This window comes from Montipora capricornis, chromosome 9 (assembly GCF_036669925.1).
Source record: "Montipora capricornis isolate CH-2021 chromosome 9, ASM3666992v2, whole genome shotgun sequence".
Lineage (NCBI taxonomy): Eukaryota > Metazoa > Cnidaria > Anthozoa > Scleractinia > Acroporidae > Montipora > Montipora capricornis.
This window is the reverse complement of record NC_090891.1, coordinates 19,631,319-19,651,773: the sequence shown is the minus strand read 5'-3', so window position 1 is coordinate 19,651,773 and position 20,455 is coordinate 19,631,319. Positions and strand designations below refer to the sequence as shown.

General features: G+C 39.5%; 1 protein-coding gene across 2 annotated transcripts in view; it reads left to right on the top strand.

Annotated features, from left to right (window-relative positions):
• The first annotated feature begins 1,973 nt into the window (after positions 1–1,973).
• The window catches only part of LOC138016446 (endothelin-converting enzyme homolog), a 26,730-nt gene continuing 8,248 nt past the window's right edge, over positions 1,974–20,455 (top strand). Inside the window, exons 1-11 of one of the 2 annotated variants that reach the window (XM_068863586.1) lie at positions 1,974–2,067; positions 5,448–6,271; positions 7,137–7,205; positions 8,803–8,919; positions 9,781–9,861; positions 11,518–11,651; positions 14,218–14,446; positions 14,711–14,809; positions 15,179–15,256; positions 15,704–15,807; positions 18,822–18,880. In XM_068863586.1, coding sequence (XP_068719687.1) covers positions 5,546–6,271; positions 7,137–7,205; positions 8,803–8,919; positions 9,781–9,861; positions 11,518–11,651; positions 14,218–14,446; positions 14,711–14,809; positions 15,179–15,256; positions 15,704–15,807; positions 18,822–18,880 — 1,696 coding nt within the window. In that variant the 5' untranslated portion in view covers positions 1,974–2,067; positions 5,448–5,545. Of the gene's footprint in view, positions 2,068–5,360; positions 6,272–7,136; positions 7,206–8,802; positions 8,920–9,780; positions 9,862–11,517; positions 11,652–14,217; positions 14,447–14,710; positions 14,810–15,178; positions 15,257–15,703; positions 15,808–18,821; positions 18,881–20,455 lie in introns of those variants that run through there. The other variant, XM_068863585.1, reaches the window with a different exon arrangement.

Here is a 20,455-nt window from a genome sequence, read left to right as displayed (position 1 = left end):
CCCAAAAAAATATTTCTTCAACTTGCATTTGCCAACTTTGCTATTGCCTTTTCTGTCCGACTAGTTGGGTGATACTAAAACAATTAGACCCTTCGCCCTCAAGGGCCACGGGTCTAATTGTTAAATAGAAACACGAGTGAAAGTTTGGGAGAATGAGAAATGCTGTGGGAACACGAGCCGCAGGTGAGTGTCTCCACAGCTTTTTCGAGTTCTCCCAAACTCTATAACTCGATAGAAACACGGAGTACATGTTTTCTATTTCTTTTAGAAAACAACGCGACGAGAAAAAGGAAAACAACTTGTTAACTCTAATTATCAAAATGTAAATTCTCTTTGCTCGCGCCATCACTACGTCAACAGCTCGCGCTAGCTCTGTCTCCATCGAGTTAAACACGATTCTTAACCAATCAGCGCGCGTATTTTCTTAGGACTGTTTTCTAATTCAATTTAATGTTCATATTACTTGACCTTGAGATTTACCTTCGTGGACGATTTGAGTACCGTGAAGTACGAGATCCAATTTTCGAGGAGCTGGTCACGTGCGTAGTAATCTCTCTCCTAATTTATTCTTGTTTTCCATGATAATTCACAAAAGTTTTTCGTTACTCCAGGATGATGGCCTGCTCAGTGATGGAAGCTTTTTTCCTCTAGTTTAACCGGAATAGAAGTTTGATCCCTGTTTTCGAGGCAAGTTGATTGTCACTTAAGAATTTGCCAAACGAGTTGATAAAGGTCGAATTAGATGCGTCACAGATGCGTCAAAACCAGTTGCGCGCCTCTCATTTCATTAGTTAATTCACAAATTCATCTGATTCGACCACCAATGGCAAAACTCCTCCACACCCTCATAAAAACCAACAACAACCACAATTCCTCTATTCGCTCTGACGAAGGGCTAACGCTCGAAACGTCAGCTTTCCAAGTCGTTCACGGTGGTAACTCGACCTTTATCAACTTGTTCGATAAAACCAAATTTTCATGTTTCACTCCCACCGGCGCAGCACCACAGTTTCTTTAGAAACTAGAAATTGATTGCCATATACATTTCAAATGTCAACTTTGTTAAACCTTCGAAATTTTTTTAGTCTTGTCTTTTAGCGCTACCCAACTGTCTCTTTTTCTCTCACCCAAAAGCATAGCGCCTGCACTTTTAAAAGAACGCAGGCACTCTCTGAGAACTCATTGTTCAGGTCTCTCATTGTTTTTGCCATTTTTGTTTTTGTACTATCTTGGAGCATTCCGTGCAGGTCATTTTCTTTTGTTTTGTTTCGTTTCTTTTTTTTTGGCGGCGAAAAATTCAAGCGGTTACCATTTCTTTAATACAGACCCATATTGAGCTGTAGCACCTGGCTTTGGGAAATAAAAGAGCACTTATTGTGTACCGTCTAGAAAATGACTGCATATTCTCCAACTCCTGATCGCGGAACCTTGCTTCAGAATTTGCACTTGTCATTAATTTTAAAAGTTCGAAAACGAAGATACATTACGTTTGCCTGTCAAAATTGCCATGTCGTGGAGTAAAGACCTTTGCATCAGTGGGTAAAGAATATTTTCCTTGTTTTCCTTAATTTTGAGCGAAAAACTGCAGCAAGACTATGGTCCTATTGAGTGGTTTATCTCTTTACGACCAAGAGGCTTTCGTATAGTTATGGCAGCCAATCTAGTTTCAATGCCTTTGACTGTCCGGTTTTCTCCGACCAAAAACTTCGACAAAGGTGAGATGGTTAGCTGAGTAAATCTATATTTTTTGCAAAAAAAAAATTATGTTTAGTATGTCCGTTTCCAAGCTCAACGCTTCTAGCGGACAGAACTTGAGTGCAGTAGTTCTCGATGCGTAAAACAAAGTCGGGCGTTTATTGTCAATGTACATGTAGTGTTGAACGGATTAAGCTAATTTCCTGTCGTGCGAAGGGTATTAATACCTTATATACAAACAGAAAAGAAATTGATTACTTTGTTGTTTTTAATCCTCACTTGCTAGCACGCCTTCGATAGCAAAAAAATATAGTGCAAAGCTCGAAAACTAAAATGGAAATTGTGTGGGCGGATGAAAACTGCGTACTCCAGGTAAGCCTTGCGTTGGTTTGATAAAATCCCCTATTTAAGGATGACTCCTGCGAAAAGTAGTTTTCGCTCTCCCTCCCTTCGTTTGGTGAAATCATCCTTTATACTTGTTGCGTAGCAAGGGAGAACATCCGAAATATTAGAGCCCCATAAACTAAGACGATGCGTCACTGACTAGATGGAAATTCTCAATTCTTGATTTAAGATTTATTTTTTGCGTGAAATGCTTTCATAAAATTGTGAATAGTGATCAAAGGAAGATCTTATTTCCACAATAGCTAAGGTAGTTTTGGCATTTTTCTCTTATTTTTTAAAGGTTTTCTTTCTGTTTGCAACTCAAAAAATATCCCCCTGAGAATAAAAAATAAGTTGTTCCTCAGTTTAACTTAAGAAAGTACTGTGGAAAATAATATTATTCATAAGAGGACACGTATTTAGTCGACCTTATCGCCTGAAGAAGGCTAGCAGTTTGTGATGTACATCGTGAGGCAAACGAATAACGCTTCAGTACTAGCGTGTTGACCTCGATAAATCCCAACAACCCTTTTTTATGATACCGTGGAAAGGCTACGAAATACGTTTTCCCTGCATTTGGCCCAACATAAAATACCTACTAATCGAAAAAACATCTGTCCTACACCTCAATTTAATTTCTGGCAGAAATTTATCGTATTCTTTAAGCATGTCCTGAGGAACAACACTTGATATTTCATTACGTATAAAATGATCTTTTAATTTTTTTTCGAATTTTTGCGTTCATTTTTTGCTCGTTCATGAAGATCGGTTATTTAAAGATACGATTATTATATTAATATTAAGTTAATGTAACCTGTATTCGTTGCTACTGAAAACTCCTTTAATTTTAATACATTTTATCTGGAATTTGGGTGACGGTTGCTCATAATTCTTTTCTACTTCAATGCAGTACATACTGCCGTGAAATTTCTGGAAATTCATTTTCGAAAAAACGGAAAGAATGCTATTAAGAATACCACAGAAAATTGTGGTTTTAAGGAAGCAATTGTGTCAGTTGAGCCGTCAGGTCTTGTTTGCCTTAATAGAATCATAATGTGAAAATAACTCTTTTCAATTAACGCTCCTCTACCATCTCTTTGTACAAATTCCCCTTTTGTGTATTTTATTTTCATTGACTAAATTTGACGCAGATAGTTTTACTGTCGTTTTTGATGGCTAATCAACCCTTTTAATTTATGTCGTGTAAGAAAACGATAAGTGCTTTCTCCCAAAGGCTTTGTTTTCAGTATATAATAAGTACATTATTTTCCCAGAGAGTTCATAATTATCAGGAAAGAGATTAAAATTGACTGGGTCGCATACTTTCCACATTGAAGCAAGAGTGAATAAGGGTTGCCAAAACATGAAGGGATGCGCTAATTCCGGTTCTATTCGATATTGAATTTCTGTGTAGTTTTACAAGGCGTCTCTTTGTAACCTTATAAATAATACTATTGTATGAAGTCATGCTATTGCTCCATTTTATTTCACTCGGAAGTCCGAAAAAGCGAACGAAGACGGTTTCTTATTTTTATCAGATCGCAAATGAGTCAAGTTTCGATTCATTAAAATTTACTCGGCTTATAGTGAAAGACCTCACCTCATTTTTGCGGGAAAATCATCCTCTGAAATCATATTTCAGAATTTTCATAACCTCGAGGGAGTGTGTGTCGTTTGAGTACTTAAAATTTTAATGATTAGGATCCAAAAAAGCTCTAGATTAGCATGGGCGTTGCCAGGATTTTTCAAAGGGAGGGTCACACTGTGTCAAATAGAGGGTATGCGCGTTTTCGCAACCTGAATATTGTAGGTTGTTTGAGTAAAAAACGGCTTACAAAGGGGGGGTCACGGGCACCCCAGGACCCCCCCCCCCCCTAGCTACGCCCTTGATTAGTTCGTGGCACTAGCAACACATTCCTTTGAATTGTGTCATGTCTCGTTTCCAATGTGTCCATGGACTGAGATGTAACAACAATCTCATACCAAGCTCTTTCATCCGCTGTCTGTGATAATATAGCAACTCATGTCCGTCGTGGCGTTCCTCGCATAGATTGTAATTAACGAAAGGAAGTGTTTGGTTTTTGTGAGTTTCCTCTCCGTTCTTTCTAAGATAGCCATCTTTCTTGTTATTAGCCAGCCTAAGCTAAATACGTACCTTGACGAAAGCAGAGGTTTTTTTCGCTAATTTCTGAAAACGTGATCAGTACGTACGTCTCTTTATATTCACATCCTTCACTGACGTATTTATTGCAAACTCACAGAATGACCAGCAATACTTCAATTGGTATGGGATTTAACCAGAGTTCATGGGTTGAACTCCCATTCATGAACCCTGACTTGAAATTTTCGAGCTTTTTTTGGTTAAGTAACGTTCATAGCTGGTATGATCTAAAGTCTTAACGTCGTGGTTCTGTGCTCCACTAATTGACCCAGCCTGTTCCGATGAGCCGAAGATTGGTGTCCCATTCGGGCGAGACCCTCACAGCACGACCTTCTTACCAAGCTGCATCACACCTCAACCCCCTTAGCTCTGACCCTTATTTGAAACCAAGAACTGGTAGTTATTGCTTAGCTTCTACCGTAGGTGATGATATCTTAGGTGCCACCTCGGAAAGTAAAATGGAAAGACAATGAAAGGAATTGTCAATCAGTGTAGATATTCAACGTGAAAAGAAAACAAACAGCGGTTACAAACATTTTCATTTTATACTTGACGTTTCGTATGTTGCAGCATACATCATCAGAAGTGACGGTTTTAAAACATTGGTAGTGAGAAGCTTTTTCTTTTTTAATTTCTTCTGGAAGAATCGACTACCGGAAGTTACGATTTTGTTATCACACTTTTAAACTAGTCACCAGTTCCTCGCTCTAGTTTTTTAAAATTCTGTGTAACAGTTTTAACCGTCACTTCTGATGATGTATGCTGCAACATACGAAACGTCAAGTATAAAATGAAAATGTTTGTAACCGCTGTTTGTTTTCTTTTCCTGTTGAAATTGAAATGGCCAAAGGACAAAAGTATTTATGATGTTACCTTCGAGCGGTATGGCCAAGAAACGCTTAAATTGGTTAGAAATTACAAAAGAGATCTTTCACGTTTCAACGTGAAGTTCTTAAAAACAAATTGCGATTTTGAGACGGCAATACCACATTATATTGACGGCTAGTTGGGAGAAAATATATTCCGTCAGCAACCCAATTCAGTGCAACGACGTCAATTTCAACATTAGAACCAATCACAGGCCGCAAAAGCGAGACGGCAATACCACGAAATACGCGCAATACTGATCCGAGTCACATTCTACATATAGTTTATTGACTTTTACATGCCGGTTAAAACTTATCTTATACGTTAATTGTTTATTTAGGCGGTCGCAAGGGTCTTCAGAAACAGTCTGTTAGGGTAACTAGCCGGGAAAGTCACGTGGGATCCGCGCACAATTGCAAGAGCCGAAATCTTGGCACAATGGAGATGAACCTCGTGCCAAGTAAACAAAGCCTTGTAGTGTATTCAAGTCGAGGAAGAGAAACAAATTGGTCAAGTCGAAGGCGAGCAGAAATGTGCCTTTTAAGCTTGTGTGGAATACTTCTGTTGACTTGTATCGTGTTAGCTGCGTTGTTTGGAATGGATCTTTCAAAGACGGGCACTGATAAATATGGCCTGTCCACTTCCCCCCCGACTCCAACTACCCGGGCGTCGGAACCCCGCGTATGCAACACGGCAACGTGTTTAGAGACAGCAGCGCGGTTGACGCGGAATATGAACGAATCTGTGGATCCGTGCGAGGACTTTTTCCACTTTGCATGTGATGGATGGATTCGGGATAATCCCATTCCGCCATCGGAAAACGAATACATCACCTTCATCAAGAAAATTCAGGCTAACAACGAGAAGCTCCGAAACATGCTCGAAGACGCTATCGGCGACTACGAAGATCCGATTATGAAAGCCAAGAGATACTACCGATCGTGCATGGACGAGAATGAAGTGGAAAGGACGACCAAAGATCAAGTCTTGGAACTCATCAGGAGTCTTGGGTCTTGTGCTCTTCAAGGTGAAGACTGGGCTATGTCGAGATGGAACTGGAAAACTGCACTATTAAAAATCCAGAAAACGTTTCTACACTCAGCACCTTTATTTACTATCGATGTATCGACGAACCCACGGAATTCCAAAAAACACATTGTAATGGTAAGCTAAATTAACCTTAAAGACTTTGAATCTTATTACTAATGTAAATATAACTACAGATGCTTGTAGGTGACAATGTGGATATTAGTTACCACAAGGGTCATTGCATGATGGTATCACTACAATACACGCAGTTTAAAGTACCTCCACACATTTTAAAAGGTCATTTCCGAGTTTATTATGTATATCTCCTCTTCAAAGCGAGTCTAAGTGCGAAGTTTTTCTTATGAAAATTAGTTTTATTTATATTTAGTATCGCGATCTTCTTTTAGTTTTGCCTATGCGCGAGCCGTCAATATTTCGTGGTATTGCCGTCTCACTTTTGCGGCCTGTGATTGGTTCTAATGTTGAAATTGACGTCGTTGCACTGAATAGGCCATTTCCGAGTTCATGTCTGCCTCCTCTTCAAAGCGAATCTAAGTGCGAAGTTTTTGTGATGGTAATTAGTTCTACTTTATACATATGAATGAAAACAAATTTTCATAACTAAAACTTCGCACTTAGACTCGCTTTGAAGAGGAGGCAGACATGAGCTCGGAAATGGCCTAATAAGTTCGTTTCAATTTAACAATAAGGTCAACCTCGTCGCTGTCCTATAAACAAACAAAGCTTGTGTTGACAATACATTGATGTCATTCCTCAGTTCATATGAAGAATGAGGAGGTAGAAAGGCCTAGATTCTTATGCCCACATGCATGATTCCAACGAGTGTCCAGTATTTTCCACAAACGTATCCATGTATTTTTTTAAGTGTGCACAAGGCTTACAAAAAATATTTATACCTTTCACAAATATTCACAGCCTTGACAGATTTTCTTAATCATCAACAGCTTTTACGTAGCGTGTTTACTTTTCACTATTTTAGATTAAACTGCCGGAGTTAAGTTTGATCCGAGAAGAATACCTAGCGCGGAACGACTCCAAAGTAGATAAGGTAAGAACGAGCATGTAATTATGTAATAATACGGTGGTAACACTATGTCATGAAGCACGCAACTAACTTAGACTGGTGATAATGCTCTAGTGACGTAAAACTTACAAATAATAATTTGCATACATGCAAAAAAGATAATACACCTACAAAAAGCAGTTTGACGAGCAACATAAAATCTTTTTAACCTCTTTTCAGTGAGAACTGTTCAAGAACTCCCTCATGTGAGGACACTGACTTCCAGACAAACGTTGATTCAATTTTGAATAATTGTTTGAGGCTTCCAGCTTGGAACAAATATTTACTGGATATCCTAACACTGAGTGAACAAATACCTAAGTAATTACTTCGACCAATCACAGCTGGTGCAAACAGCGCAATCAACCAATCCAAATTCTTAGCAATTTCGTGTAACTTGCTCAAAGCGCGGGAAAAATCGCGCGTACAAGTCGCGCCTAGTTTTGATTTTACTTTTTCATTGGTTGATAAACTGGCGCGAGATTTTTAAACCAATAAGCGTAGCAATTGCAATCGCGTCATTACTTTCGACATTCATTTGAAAACTGTCCTAATAGTTCACTGCTTTAGTTGATACTTGTTGCAGTCCTTCGCCATATCTTGTAAATTTTGAGCTCAGTTAAAAAAAAAACACCAAAATGGGCTTTGAGGGGCGAAAATCATTCTCTACATTCAGCTATGGAGCTTACGTAACGACCAAGCCGACGGCAACGGCAACTCAGCACAAAATGGCGGGTTTAGTGAAGCACCCCCGACATTTATTTTGCATTTTATCACTAGTTTTATGTTGACATGCCTTACACAACGACCTGAATTGACGTGAGTTAAAGTTTTGTGAAAGTCGTGAGTAAGGGAGGATGAATCGTTTCAACTTTCTCTAAAAGCTGCCCTCTACTTCCCTCATGCCACGTGTCAGGCATAAAAATGAAATCAGCATCGTCAACAAAAACGTGACTTGGAATTTAACATGACGCCTTAGTAAGAATTTCGCGATTATTTCTTCTCGTTGACTTTGTACGATATGGGTGAATATTCCATAACTGGATCCGTATGGGCTGATTTAAAATTTTCAATTCCCTATTTTCGCAAATCCCCTAATACAGTTCATTTGGCGGGTTTCCTGTCACAAACAGTTTTACAAATTTGTTTTCAAACATGAATTCCTCCGGTTTAAACTTTTCCTGTAGTAAGAATGTAGGTTCTTTCAAGGGTAGTTTTCACTAGAGGCAGTTTTTCAAAGAGAGACAAGAGTTGAAATATGAAAATGTCATGCTTTTATAAGGCAATGCTAAACCTGTGTAAATACGATTATATGCATATCGATGGTGTTTGCTCTAGGAGTCAGTTGCTCGAAGCCTGGTCGTAGTTTCTTGTCTTAGCAATTGATAAATGGTCGACCTTTGGAGCACATCTAAAGGACTCGTCAGTGACACCGAAGTTACTGAACCATAGGCCGACCCGATCGAAGCGTTAAAAAGCTAACACGTGAAGTTATACGTGACGAAACTTTCCTTGAAACTATAACAAACGGTAATTCGTGTAAGCAGTCCAACCTTCCTTCCTTATCCTTTTTTTTTTTCAGAAGAAAAACGCTTACTTGGATTACATGACTTCTGTGGCAATGCTTATCGGAGGACATAACGACGTCATTCAAATGCACTTGCGCAGTGTTCTCGAATTTGAAGGAAAGCTTGCTCAGGTGTGTGAAGGTCGTGCCCGTTCACTGTTCGAAAAGAGTAGAGGACGAAGTACATGGTGTTGTGGCCTCGCCTTATTCTCGACGGGGGCTTCCTTCACTTCATTACTTGATTTTATTACTGACATGTCGGGTGATCGTATATTAAATTTCAATACTAAACAAAAGGCATCATCTCTAGGCTCTGGGGAATAATAGAGTTTATTAAATTCTCAACCTCGGATAATGCAATTCTCGTGCTCTGATTGGTTCACTCAATCTCGGTTATCAGCTCATATACCTTAGTTTGACCATATATGGTAAATGATTGCGCTAAACGTTGCTAAGCTAAAATTTTTTACGCCAGAAATCGAAATTTCTCTTGGTATAAAGCAAACGAAAAACGTTTTTGGGGAAAGTTTGGATCAATTTCGAAGCTTAGAAGTACGCGAAAAGGTAAGTAGTGTTTTTGTAATGAGCCTGCGTCTGTCTGACCGCCAGGCATTACACAACATCGCATCGTCATCAAGTTTTTGCGATTTCGCTAAGGTTTTCTCCCTTTTTGTTTCGCTCGTATTTCATACTTCCAAACTTTTGGAGTTTAAGGAATTTAATAAAACAATTATATTAACGCTTGTTGGATATGAGACTGGTTATAGCCAACTCGGCTCTACGCGCCTCGTTGGCTATTTACCATCTCATATCCAACGCGCGCTCATGGAATAATTGTTAATTATTCCTCAGAGCCTCGAGATGATGCCTTTTGTTTCGGACTGAATTTTAGTATATCGGAAGTGGGTTATTGGTCTCGAAAAGCTTCTATTTGTTATCAACTTCACTTAATAACAATTTAAATTATGTCTCTCGACATTTGTCTTTCCACAGAGTATGCCTTCAACAGCTTATCTTTACGAGAACCTCCACAACGCCATTACGATCGATGACCTTCAGCAACTAGCTCCACAAGTGAGAACACTATTTACATCTTAACATCCCCCCACCCCAATCCCGATTACGACATTCTACATTCCTTAATAATATGAGTTACTTTTCTCATAAGTGGATATGGGTGAAATATCACTTTCAACCGACAAATCAAAAATATCTTTTACAGCAATATCGCCTATTTAGGGTACACAACCCGTCATGATTTTGTGAAAAGATTTTACCCTTATTGTTGATCCATGTTCCTTTGGGAATTTCACGCGATTTAATGTCTATTAATGCGAGTATATTAAGAAGCAAACAGGTCTGTTTTGCAGATAGCTGAAAATCTAAGTCGTTTTTGTCCCTCTCCCCAAAAAAGGGGATAATTTGTTTACAGCCGTCCACAGATCAAGATAAGTTTTAAAATGTTATAATTATCGCTCCAGACTGGTCCTACGTCCATCCTCTTTCACTCTTAAGTACCTGATAGAGTATGCGCATTAAATCGCTTATGGGCAACCATTTCTTCTTTCTCTCTCGAGATTCGGATCAACGCGCAGTAATTAGGATTTCCTCGATTTCCTCAGAAAACAATGGACATCAACAACCACTGAAATCCCTACTCACATCAGAGCTCCGTCGCGTCCTCTACTGAGCGAGGTAGTAAAATTGGGATCCACGCACACAACCCTACACTAAGAGACCAAAGTTTTAAGCCTTGATTTCAAAGACACCTGTTTATTTTAACTGGAATTTTCCTATTTAATGGTCCGCCATTACTAACTTTCAGTTCTTGAGAGAGCTGGATCGAGGAGAAAATGACGTCAAAGACTCTCTAGTTTAAGAATCATCGCGGCAATGCATGTGTACGCCGCAGAATTAATATAGACCCTATGCAAAAATGGATGCCGTAAAATTATTCTTTTGTTCATATTCAAAAGAGCACAACTAACCTCGTTTTTGAACTCAAAATTATAAAGAATTTGTTATCCCGAACGAGGTTAATTGGGCTATTTTGAATATGAACAAAAGAATAATTTAAAGGCAGCCATTTTTGCATAGGGTCTATGCAGTACAGGAGTTTTGGGATTTCAGACTTTAAAACTCGCGTTTTGCATTGATAATAAACTGCATTCACACGCTGAAATTTTAAGCTAATGAGCCTTTGACGTCACTTTTCCTGGATCCAACCCTCTGAGGTCCAATCGGTCAGTCTTGAACGTGAGTAATGGCGGACCTTGAAATCCAAAACTTACAATCAAAGTAAACGGCTTTGGATAAAAATCAAAGCTGAAAATCTTGCCAGCCAGGTGTTAAGCAAACACACTTTCAAAATCTGAAGAAAAACTGAACGTGACTTTTTTTATCACAGGGGCACTTTAACTGGCTTAAAACGCCTTCCCAATGGCGGAAGGGTGGAAGTGACTTTGCACTGACGTCACGTCGCGCATACGTGACAGAACTTCGAGAAGATCCATGCAGAAGTTTCCTTTCCTTCTCGATACAGAGCCTCTAGACTGCGAAGCAGGGTATACGCACCCAGACCCCGCTGTTGATTTCAAACCTCTTTTCTCTCCCGCCTGGGACTGAAAATCGACATTTTTAGAAAATAACGTAGCCGTTTCAATAATTTTAATTGAATCGTACAAGAATCAAAGAATAAGAGTTGTATCTTTAATTTTTCTCTTTCCGCAGTTTCAGTGGCTGGACTATTTAAACAGTTTGTTCGCCGAGTACAGCATATCGCTTAAAAAGTCCCAAAAAATCATTGTGCCAGCTCCTGAGTATCTCAAAAAGATGGCCGAAGTTGTTCTTTCCACGAATAACTCGTAAGTGTTTTTTGTTCAGAAGACAGTTTGAAAGTTTCGGCTCTTTGTTCCCTTTGCGTGGCACCTTACGAAGTAAGGACACCTTTTGGTGTTTAACGTGACATCGATGCATCACGTTCGTGGTCACAACCAAGGGTTAGATTTGCCCAAACAAGCCATTTCCGAGTTCATCTCCGCCTTCTCTTTAAAGCGAGTCTAAGTGCGCGGTTTTTTCTTGTGAAAATCAGTTTCCATTCATATGCAATGTAGAACTAATTACCATCACAAAAACTTCGCACTTAGACTCGCTTTGAAGAGGAGGAAGACGTGAACTCAGAAATGGCGTATATTGGCCTAGTACCCATCAGTGTCAGAAGAGTATTTGCTTTTGGGGGAAAATAAACAATAGACCATTTCGGCTAATTCAATTAATGTTGTACCCAATTCAAACCGTTTGGGAATAAAACGCTTTGTTCCAGGCATTTCCATATCTTTTAGAGCGAGTTTCAATCGAGTGTCGTAAAACCAAAACCAAAGTAATTACTTTGGCCAATCAAAAAGGACGGAGACAATTCAGTTAACCAATCAAAACTGGAAGTATTTACACGTAGATGACACAAAGCGCGGGAAAATGTGCACGCGTGAGCCGCGATTGGTTTTGGCTTCTCTTCTGATTGGTTGAAAAAATGGCGCGAGAACTTTGAACCAATCACTGAGTGAAGTAATGCAAAATCAAAGCAATTCGCTAATTACTTTCGACACTCAATTGAAAACGCTCCACTGTAAATGTGAATGCTATATTGTATTGCAAATCAGGAGGCCATAACTAGGAGCGTACAACTTCGTTGTATTTGTGAAACGGCGTTTTTACAGACCAAGTTATATTTAGATCTATTTTGTCGCGAAACCGGACCTTTCCAGATAATTTCAAGTCTTGAATGAGAAGTTATTAAGCCTGGTTTTCACTAGCGATGCAAGCACAAGCACAGGTATAAGCAGCTTATGCTAGTGAAAACGAACGTCGACGTAAGCATCAAAATCAACCGCGGCAACCGCCTTTTTGTTCAATTCTCAGACGCGGGGAATCTGGAACGAGTCCTTTAATTGGTCAAACGCAACAAGTTTCTTTGTGCTTATGCTGCGTTTGGTTTTCATACGACGCAAGCGAACGCAATTATAAGCACAAGCACAAGGAAAAGGAAAATTTTTTATCCTTGTATTTGTGCTTGCGCTCTGCTTATGCTTGCGTCCACCCCCTTTTCACGGTGAAATAAGCGCTCTTATGCTTGCGCTTTGTGCTTGCGTCGCTAGTGAAAAACCACCCTTTACCCGTGGAATTGAGAATGGTCACTCCTGCAATCCAAAGCCTATTTAAGGACGGTGCCTACTATTGTTATTGCGCATCTCCAGATACTCGGATTTCCTATCGGTAGTGCTTACTAATGCGGGGATATTTTTGCGCGGTTTAAATTTATGCGGAGAAAGCAGAGCTTAGCAAGTGCTCTTGGTATCCAAAAAGAAAAGTGAGGGGTAACCATGCATTTTTCAGAGATAATTAATCTTTAATCTGGAAAGGAACGCCATACATTGCTTTGTATTTTAAAGCTTTTTGCAAATATCGTTGATTAATTATCTTTGAAAAATGCGTGGTTACCCCCAATTTTCTTTTTGGATTTTAATAACACTTGTTGAGATCTGCTTTTCCCGCATATTCAGTAAACCGCGCACAAAATACCTTTGAGTTAGTAGGCACCGTCCTTAAGAGCTCGTCAAAAAATAGTTTGATCTGTGCAAATGCCGTTACATAGACCTAATATTGGAGTTGCAGGCGCCAGGTTATGGGCCCCGGTGTAACCGCAGTACACAAAGAATCTACCCCGGGAGATTTCGAATTGAGTTCGCCGATTTTGTGTATTGATTATTTTCCCGCAAAAATTGGTTTAAAAATAGACACTTTTCTGACGCTGATGGGGACAAACCTGATAGAAGATTCTTACTCTTGGGTCATGGACTCTTGTCACATCAAAGAGTAAAGAGCGCGTCGTATCTTTAGTCAAAGCCAAACAGCCATTTTTATTTGGTCTTGCTGAGCGACTATCTAATGAAGGTACGCGTAAAATATTTGAGTACGATCTGTTTCACACAAAATATATGAGATTGATTTTAATGGTGTTCTTCTCGGTTGTCACGTAACACCACGGTGTCTGTATTGGTACCCCTAAAACAGATCTTTTGAGAATTAAGCTCTTTTCGAGTATAAATTTTTTCTCTCTTGCGGTTGAAAACATGGATATTGGTCACGTGAGTAAAAAGCATCGATATCATTGGCTGGTTAGTCAACAGAATCTCTTTCCCAAGTAAGTATCAATTATTTTTACTCAAACAATTAAATCCAGTCAACCTGATACTGACCTGGACAAGAGTTCCGTAATGGCAATTTTGTCATAACTCGTGCATTTTCTCAAGTTGCGAACAATATATTTCGTAACTCTTCGTATCAGCAATTTCCTCCCCTACCGGATCTAAGTTGCGGGCAAGTTTTTCATTTCCCGCATGTTTAACTCGATTTTTCTATTGCTTGTCGCAGCACCCTATCAGATTACTTCATCTGGACGGTGCTGAGGAGGCTGGCACCATTCCTGTCCAGGCCCTTCCGAGATGTAGAGGCCAAATACAAAAGGATAGCTTCGCATATCAAGGGAGAATCTCCAAGATGGCTGACCTGCATCAAAGCCGTCAACTACCATCGCGGGCTCGGATTTGCAACGGGTAGCTTGTACGTTGAAAAAGCATTTGACGAGAAGATGATCCCACTGGTAATATAAAAATCCTCAGGCTTCTTCTGTTTTCTCATTTTCATTTGTAGTCTGTTCTTGATATTGTGTTTTGAGGGTTTTAGAATCAGTTTAAGGTTCCGTTTGGTTGAATACCTCACTGAGGACACTGAGTCCTACTTTGCGCTTCTATGATGACATCATCTCAAACGATTTATATGAACTTGCCACCTTCCTCCCAGGGTCTCTCATCCTTTTCTCAAAGAGACGCTGGGAACGAGGCTGTGTGAATTTGTTGATCCACAGGTTAAGGAAATGATGGAAAACATAAGAACTGCGTTCCGAGAGGAAGTGGCAAATTTAGCATGGATAGACGATGAGACCAGACCGAAAGTGTATGAAAAGGTGAGCGTTTTGGTACCTTGAGAAATTTAAAGATATACTTGTGAACGAAAGAACGTTTTCGTTGAAATGAAAAACACTATGAAGTTAGAAATGAACTCCAAGTTCCACGTTTTTGAAGGACGACGACTAGTTCAGAGGAGATGTCCAAAGCGTGATGGAGTTAAAATTCGAGGCCACTTGAGGAATATGCCTCTCGATCCATTCATGTGTAAATACAGCGTCATTTTTGCGGTCGTCTTTCCAGCAATTGTTAAAAGTGGTATCGGAAAAAACTAACTTAGTATGGAATCATTTAGCTTCTGCTCTCCCTCGGCCGGTTGAGAATTTCGTAACTAAAAATTACACTAAAAAAGAGTTTTGTCTACTTAGGAGGAAGCTATAGTTGAGAAGATTGGCTATCCTGAAATGTGTGTGAATAAGACTTCACTTGCAGGATATTATCAAGATGTAAGTGTAAAAAGGGGAGCGGTAAGTCAGTAAACTTTTTAAATGAAACTTGAAACCAAACATCGCCCGAAGTTAAAAATTTCAGGATGGACGAACTGATTAGCACAATGTTTTCTTGAACAATGGACTGGCCTTTTTTTTTTTTTTTGTAATAGAAATGCCCTTCTCTTTATTATTCGTGAAATGCACTCGGAACATTTTACCCTTGATTCCCACAACTGATCAGTATGTAAATTCACCTAACAGTTTCAATACACTCTCAAGCAGACAAGTATTGAGAATGAAGATTAATATCAGCCAAGGGATGTTATCTTGATGTAATACTAAATTCTCATGGCTAACCAAAAAGAGATCTATGACACTAGTAAGGAGAATGAACTTTTAGATCATGGGAGTGAAAGGGTTAAATGCAAGCTTATCGCTTTTTTGTGTTGAACTGTATTTCAGCTTGAAGTAGACAATAAGAGGTTTCTTTTGAATGAAGTTAATGTCAGCAGATGGTACTCGTCAAAATCCCTTGCTAAACTTGGGAGACCGTCATTAAGGGGACGGTAAGTATTGCAGTCGCTTGCCTTTTTTGCAGCCTCGTAATGAGATGTCCACTTGTTGGTTGCTTGGCAACGGGCGAAGAAACAAATTAATGGAAATCAGAGTATTAGGCAGGAATCGGACCCAGGACCTCCTTAACATCGGTCTGATGCTCTAGCCACTGGGGTTGTTCGGAGTGTTTGTTCCTCGACAATGTAATATGATACAGGGTGATAAACACAACCGGTGATGTGCATTACGCCCGTTAGAGAAAATGATTTGTTTATTTTATTTTTAAAAGACTGAAAAATTATCTCAATGAGCATTTAAAAACTACTTTATTAACAAAAAGAATACCAATGAAAAACGAGCAAAAACTTTAAGGAAAATGTTTGACATGTCGAACTAGGGTTGTAAAAAAATATTTAAAAATACTGCCCTTCTTCATTTCCGTAGTCGAAAGCGGGATTAAAGCTACAAAATTGTAATGTACGCAATAAATATTTCACCCGGTTGTCCAAATTTATGCAAGTAAACTAAAAACTGTCCGATCAAAAGATCTCTGTAGTTGCGCAGTTCAGTGGGCCACTGATGTTCTTACCGCATTTTGACGTCTTCTGTGATCTGTTACTGAAAAGACGCACGGCAAACCCGGAATCTATGTGTTTTATATAATAAAAAATTAAAACCTTTTGATGATGAAGTCAGCTATGCGTCAAACCCCCCTTATACATCATCGGTGAGAACCATTGAAAATGAGTTCATTATTGCGCTTATGATATAAAAGTTGCTCGGCAAAGAGTAAAGGAACAACAATTGAAAAAAAATGATCTTTTTGAATACGTGAAGTTTCATGTATCTGAACTGTGGATTAGAATGAAATGAAAGTTGCAAAGATCGTCACAGTTAGTTAAGCAGCGGCAAAATCCAGGCTTAATTAAGGTGACTAGAACCAGTTTCACCATCTTAAGAGACCTTATTAGAAGAGTTATAAGTACTGAATCACGTGACAACAATGTTTCAAAAAAATGTAAGGCAGCCCGGAATTGGCTCCCAAGAATTGTTTTATATTTTGCTGATAGTTCTATCTCAGATTGCTAATTACCATTCTACAAGAAAAAAAAAAATGGGGGTCACAGAGTTCATTCTTGAGATATAAGCAAGTAAAAGCGAAATATAGGGTGTTTTATGAGAGCTTTCATGTTGCCATGGTAACCTATTAAGTCACAATAGTAAGCGCATTTCGTTAAACAGTAATTGGTGGTTCATATGGTACCATAACGTTGCTGTTATGTGTTACAGTGTTTTAGTGACAACCCATCTAATAAGAGGTCTCTTAAAAGTAGTGAAACTGGTTTCAGCCACCTTTAAGGGGATTCGAACCCATAACCGTTCGACTGCGCAGTACTTGCTCTGTACCAACTGAGCTATCAAGTCTGTTGGACACAGCCGGTCAATTGCGAGCTTATGTTTTTCCCTTACGAGAAAAAACGATTTTTTGGAATAAATGAATGGCTCAGCTGGCAAGTGCAGCGCAATTGCGCGGTCACGGGTTTGAATCGCGTTTAAACCTGGAATTTTTTTCTGGCTTCCTTTGCAACTGCTAAAGCTGGCGGCACACTTGGCGAAAATTCCGCAGCGAAGAATTCAAGCGTATGCAGCGCCAGCGTTGTTCCCGCACATCTAGCGCTGTTATAGGCCACTTCGGAAAATACCATAATACTCTTTTTTTGTCCCTCCAAATTTTGCTTAAGCATTGTTTCCAGTTTTCTCATGGGACTTACAAGGGTCCCAAGAGAAAGCAAAAACAATGCTTATGCAAAATTTGAGGGGACAAACAAAGATTATTATGGTATTTTCCGAAGTGGCCTATTGTATGGCTTATACGAAGTGTGAAAGCCACACTATGCATCGTCTGGGATATTTATGCGTCACCGAGAACCGCAATTTCTCCATCTCAATGCTTTTGAATTTTAGGACAGTAGAGCCGTCACTGATTGTACCCTGAAAAGAAACTAATACATTGATTCAGTGAGAGTAAAGAAGTTTTTCATGAACTCAATTTCGATGAGATAAAGTATTTTGCATTACTTCTGACCTACCCAATTAAACTGATTCATTATCACTAATTGCCCTTTTAACCCTGTATAGCGAAGATATCGATTACGTCACCTATTGATATTAATGTGCCAACCAGAGCCTTATTGGATGCCGAAACAAAGGGTTCTTTTGTTCGGTGGTTGGTGAATTTGAATATCAAAAGAAATTTGAGGTCAATGTTTGTAAACAGATATATTTCCTCTTGACATGCGTCATGACGACAAGAGGTTATTGTCGACAGCGCTAAGTAAGTTCAGTGTGGGCATTCTCGTCACCAGAGCCTCGGATCGACCCAAGGCTCTGGGAAATTTTATGTAGAGAACATGCGCCGTAGAAATACATATAGCCAAAACTTGGCTATTTGAACCTTAAGGCGCCTGCTCACTCCTCGTGCTAACATGAATGCACCAATTAGAGACGCTTTTGATTGTTTTTTACGAAAACCAATGAGAAGACACTTTGTTTCAGTGTTCCCAAGAGCTCTTCTTTCCCTCAGTTAAGAGAAGAGCTGTGGGGTCGAGATTGGCACACTGAGCAAAAATTTCGTCAGAAAAGTGCGCGGCGAAGAAAATATCAAACATGTTTGATATTGAGCGCTATTTCCGTAGCGGCAAATGCGCATAAAAATGAACTCCGCACACTGGGCAAATTCTGCGCTATTCTCGACTAGTGTGCCGCTGGCTTAATGTTGCTCAACGAACTGCGATGATCTTCGGAAAGAAATGAGTTGACTCAATCAACAGCACACCGGTCGGACCAATGTTCTGGTTTAATACTCTGAAGAGAAAGTGTTTGTAATTTGATCATGACTTTGAAGTTTCCTTGGACGAGGACTACACACAACTTCAGTTCGTAAGCTCTGTGACGTGAAGTCTTTGACCTAACCAGGCTCTTAATTTGTTTTATTGATAACAACAGTATCCATTTTTGATCACAGATGGTTTAATGGGCCACAGTCAGTGAATGCGTATTACAAGTGGGAGAAAAACGAAATAAGTAAGTACAAATATGTTTTGTTTCAATGCATTTCACAATAATCGCTCAACTGACAGTGAAAATTGGTACTATCAGGTATTAGTATCACCCAACTAGTGAACTAATGCAAATGCTGCATTTTAATTGGCTACGCTACTAGAGGACTATTACTAATAGTCCTCGAGTAGCGAAAAGCGTGACGTTTCTTTCGTTTTATTCCCAAATAAATATTTCTTCAACTTGCATTTGCTAACTTTATTATTGCCTTTTCTGTCCGACTAGTTGGGTGATACTAAAACAATTAGACCCTTCCCCCTCAAGGGCCATTGGTCAATAGCCCATTCGTCTTCGCCTCATGAGCTATTGACGCGTAGCCCTTGCGGGCTACGGGTCTAATTGTTAATTGGTCACCCATGTCCAGTATAGACGAAAATACAGTCAATTTTGCAGGCTTCTTTACGCAATTGCAAAAACTGCGTTCATAACTGCGAGGATCATAGCTTCACTTGAAAAAACCTACAATAGGTCCGGTTTCTCTTGGGAAAGTGAAAATGGAATTTTGCTGGTCCAGTGGACAAGGGAGATTAGCCTCAGTAATTTGTTAAGGTGATATATCAGTATTGCACTGCGCATCCTGTACTGCGCAATTGGTTTGTCAACATTTATAAATTGCATCAAATTTGCAACATTGTAAATATGGCGTAAGACGATCATACACGCTGAAACAGTTCTCAAAACATTCAGAGAAGTTGTGAATGACCCATAACTCTTTGCTAATAAGCGCGCGCATTCCTAGAACATGGCGAATTTTGTTGTTTCGATCTACGATAATCTAGATAGACAGGTACGATTTTTTTTTACTTTTAAACGAGCATGGTGACCTATACTTTTTATTGCATAATTTTGGTGTACAAATTATCTCCTTTAATTAACAAAAGATTTTAAAAAATGTATCGGGAGGGAAAAAAGATATAGCTAAAAACGTACACGAAGCCCCATACCTCGGGATGTAAATTATGATGTTGAAAACAACGACTCGAGAAACGTTTAGAATCGACGTCGTTTTAGGTTGAATGCTTTTTCCATAACCTATATGGCACAGTGTTCCATATGCTCTAGACTTTCTACCTATCAGGTGATTTTTTAAGTGTTACTTTAAAAACCCTCTCGTTGAGCTGCCGCAAGATGTACTCTGAGCCGATGAAATAACGCGCATGATTGGTATCAGTACAGGCATCAATGGGGTAAGATTGGCCCATTATATCTCTTAAGCGAACACGGTGACTTATCTTTTTTATTGTAGTTCGCAAGACAGGGATTAGTAGGGAACATTCAGCGAAAGATTCAAGAAAATCGTTAGACAACTTTTCTGAGGAATCACCTTAATGATACTTTCCAGTAAGACAGGAACATTGCGCTCCTCTTGGGCAAGTGTAGCCTGCAGAACAGGCGTGATTTGTTGCGTAAACAGAGGCAAAAGCGAGGCGAACGTGAGGGGAGGAGGAATTTTTTAGCGCTCCTCACCTCGCGCGCCACTCGCGCTTCGCGTTCGCCTCACTTTCGCCTCTGTTTACGCAAAAAATCACGCCTGTTCTG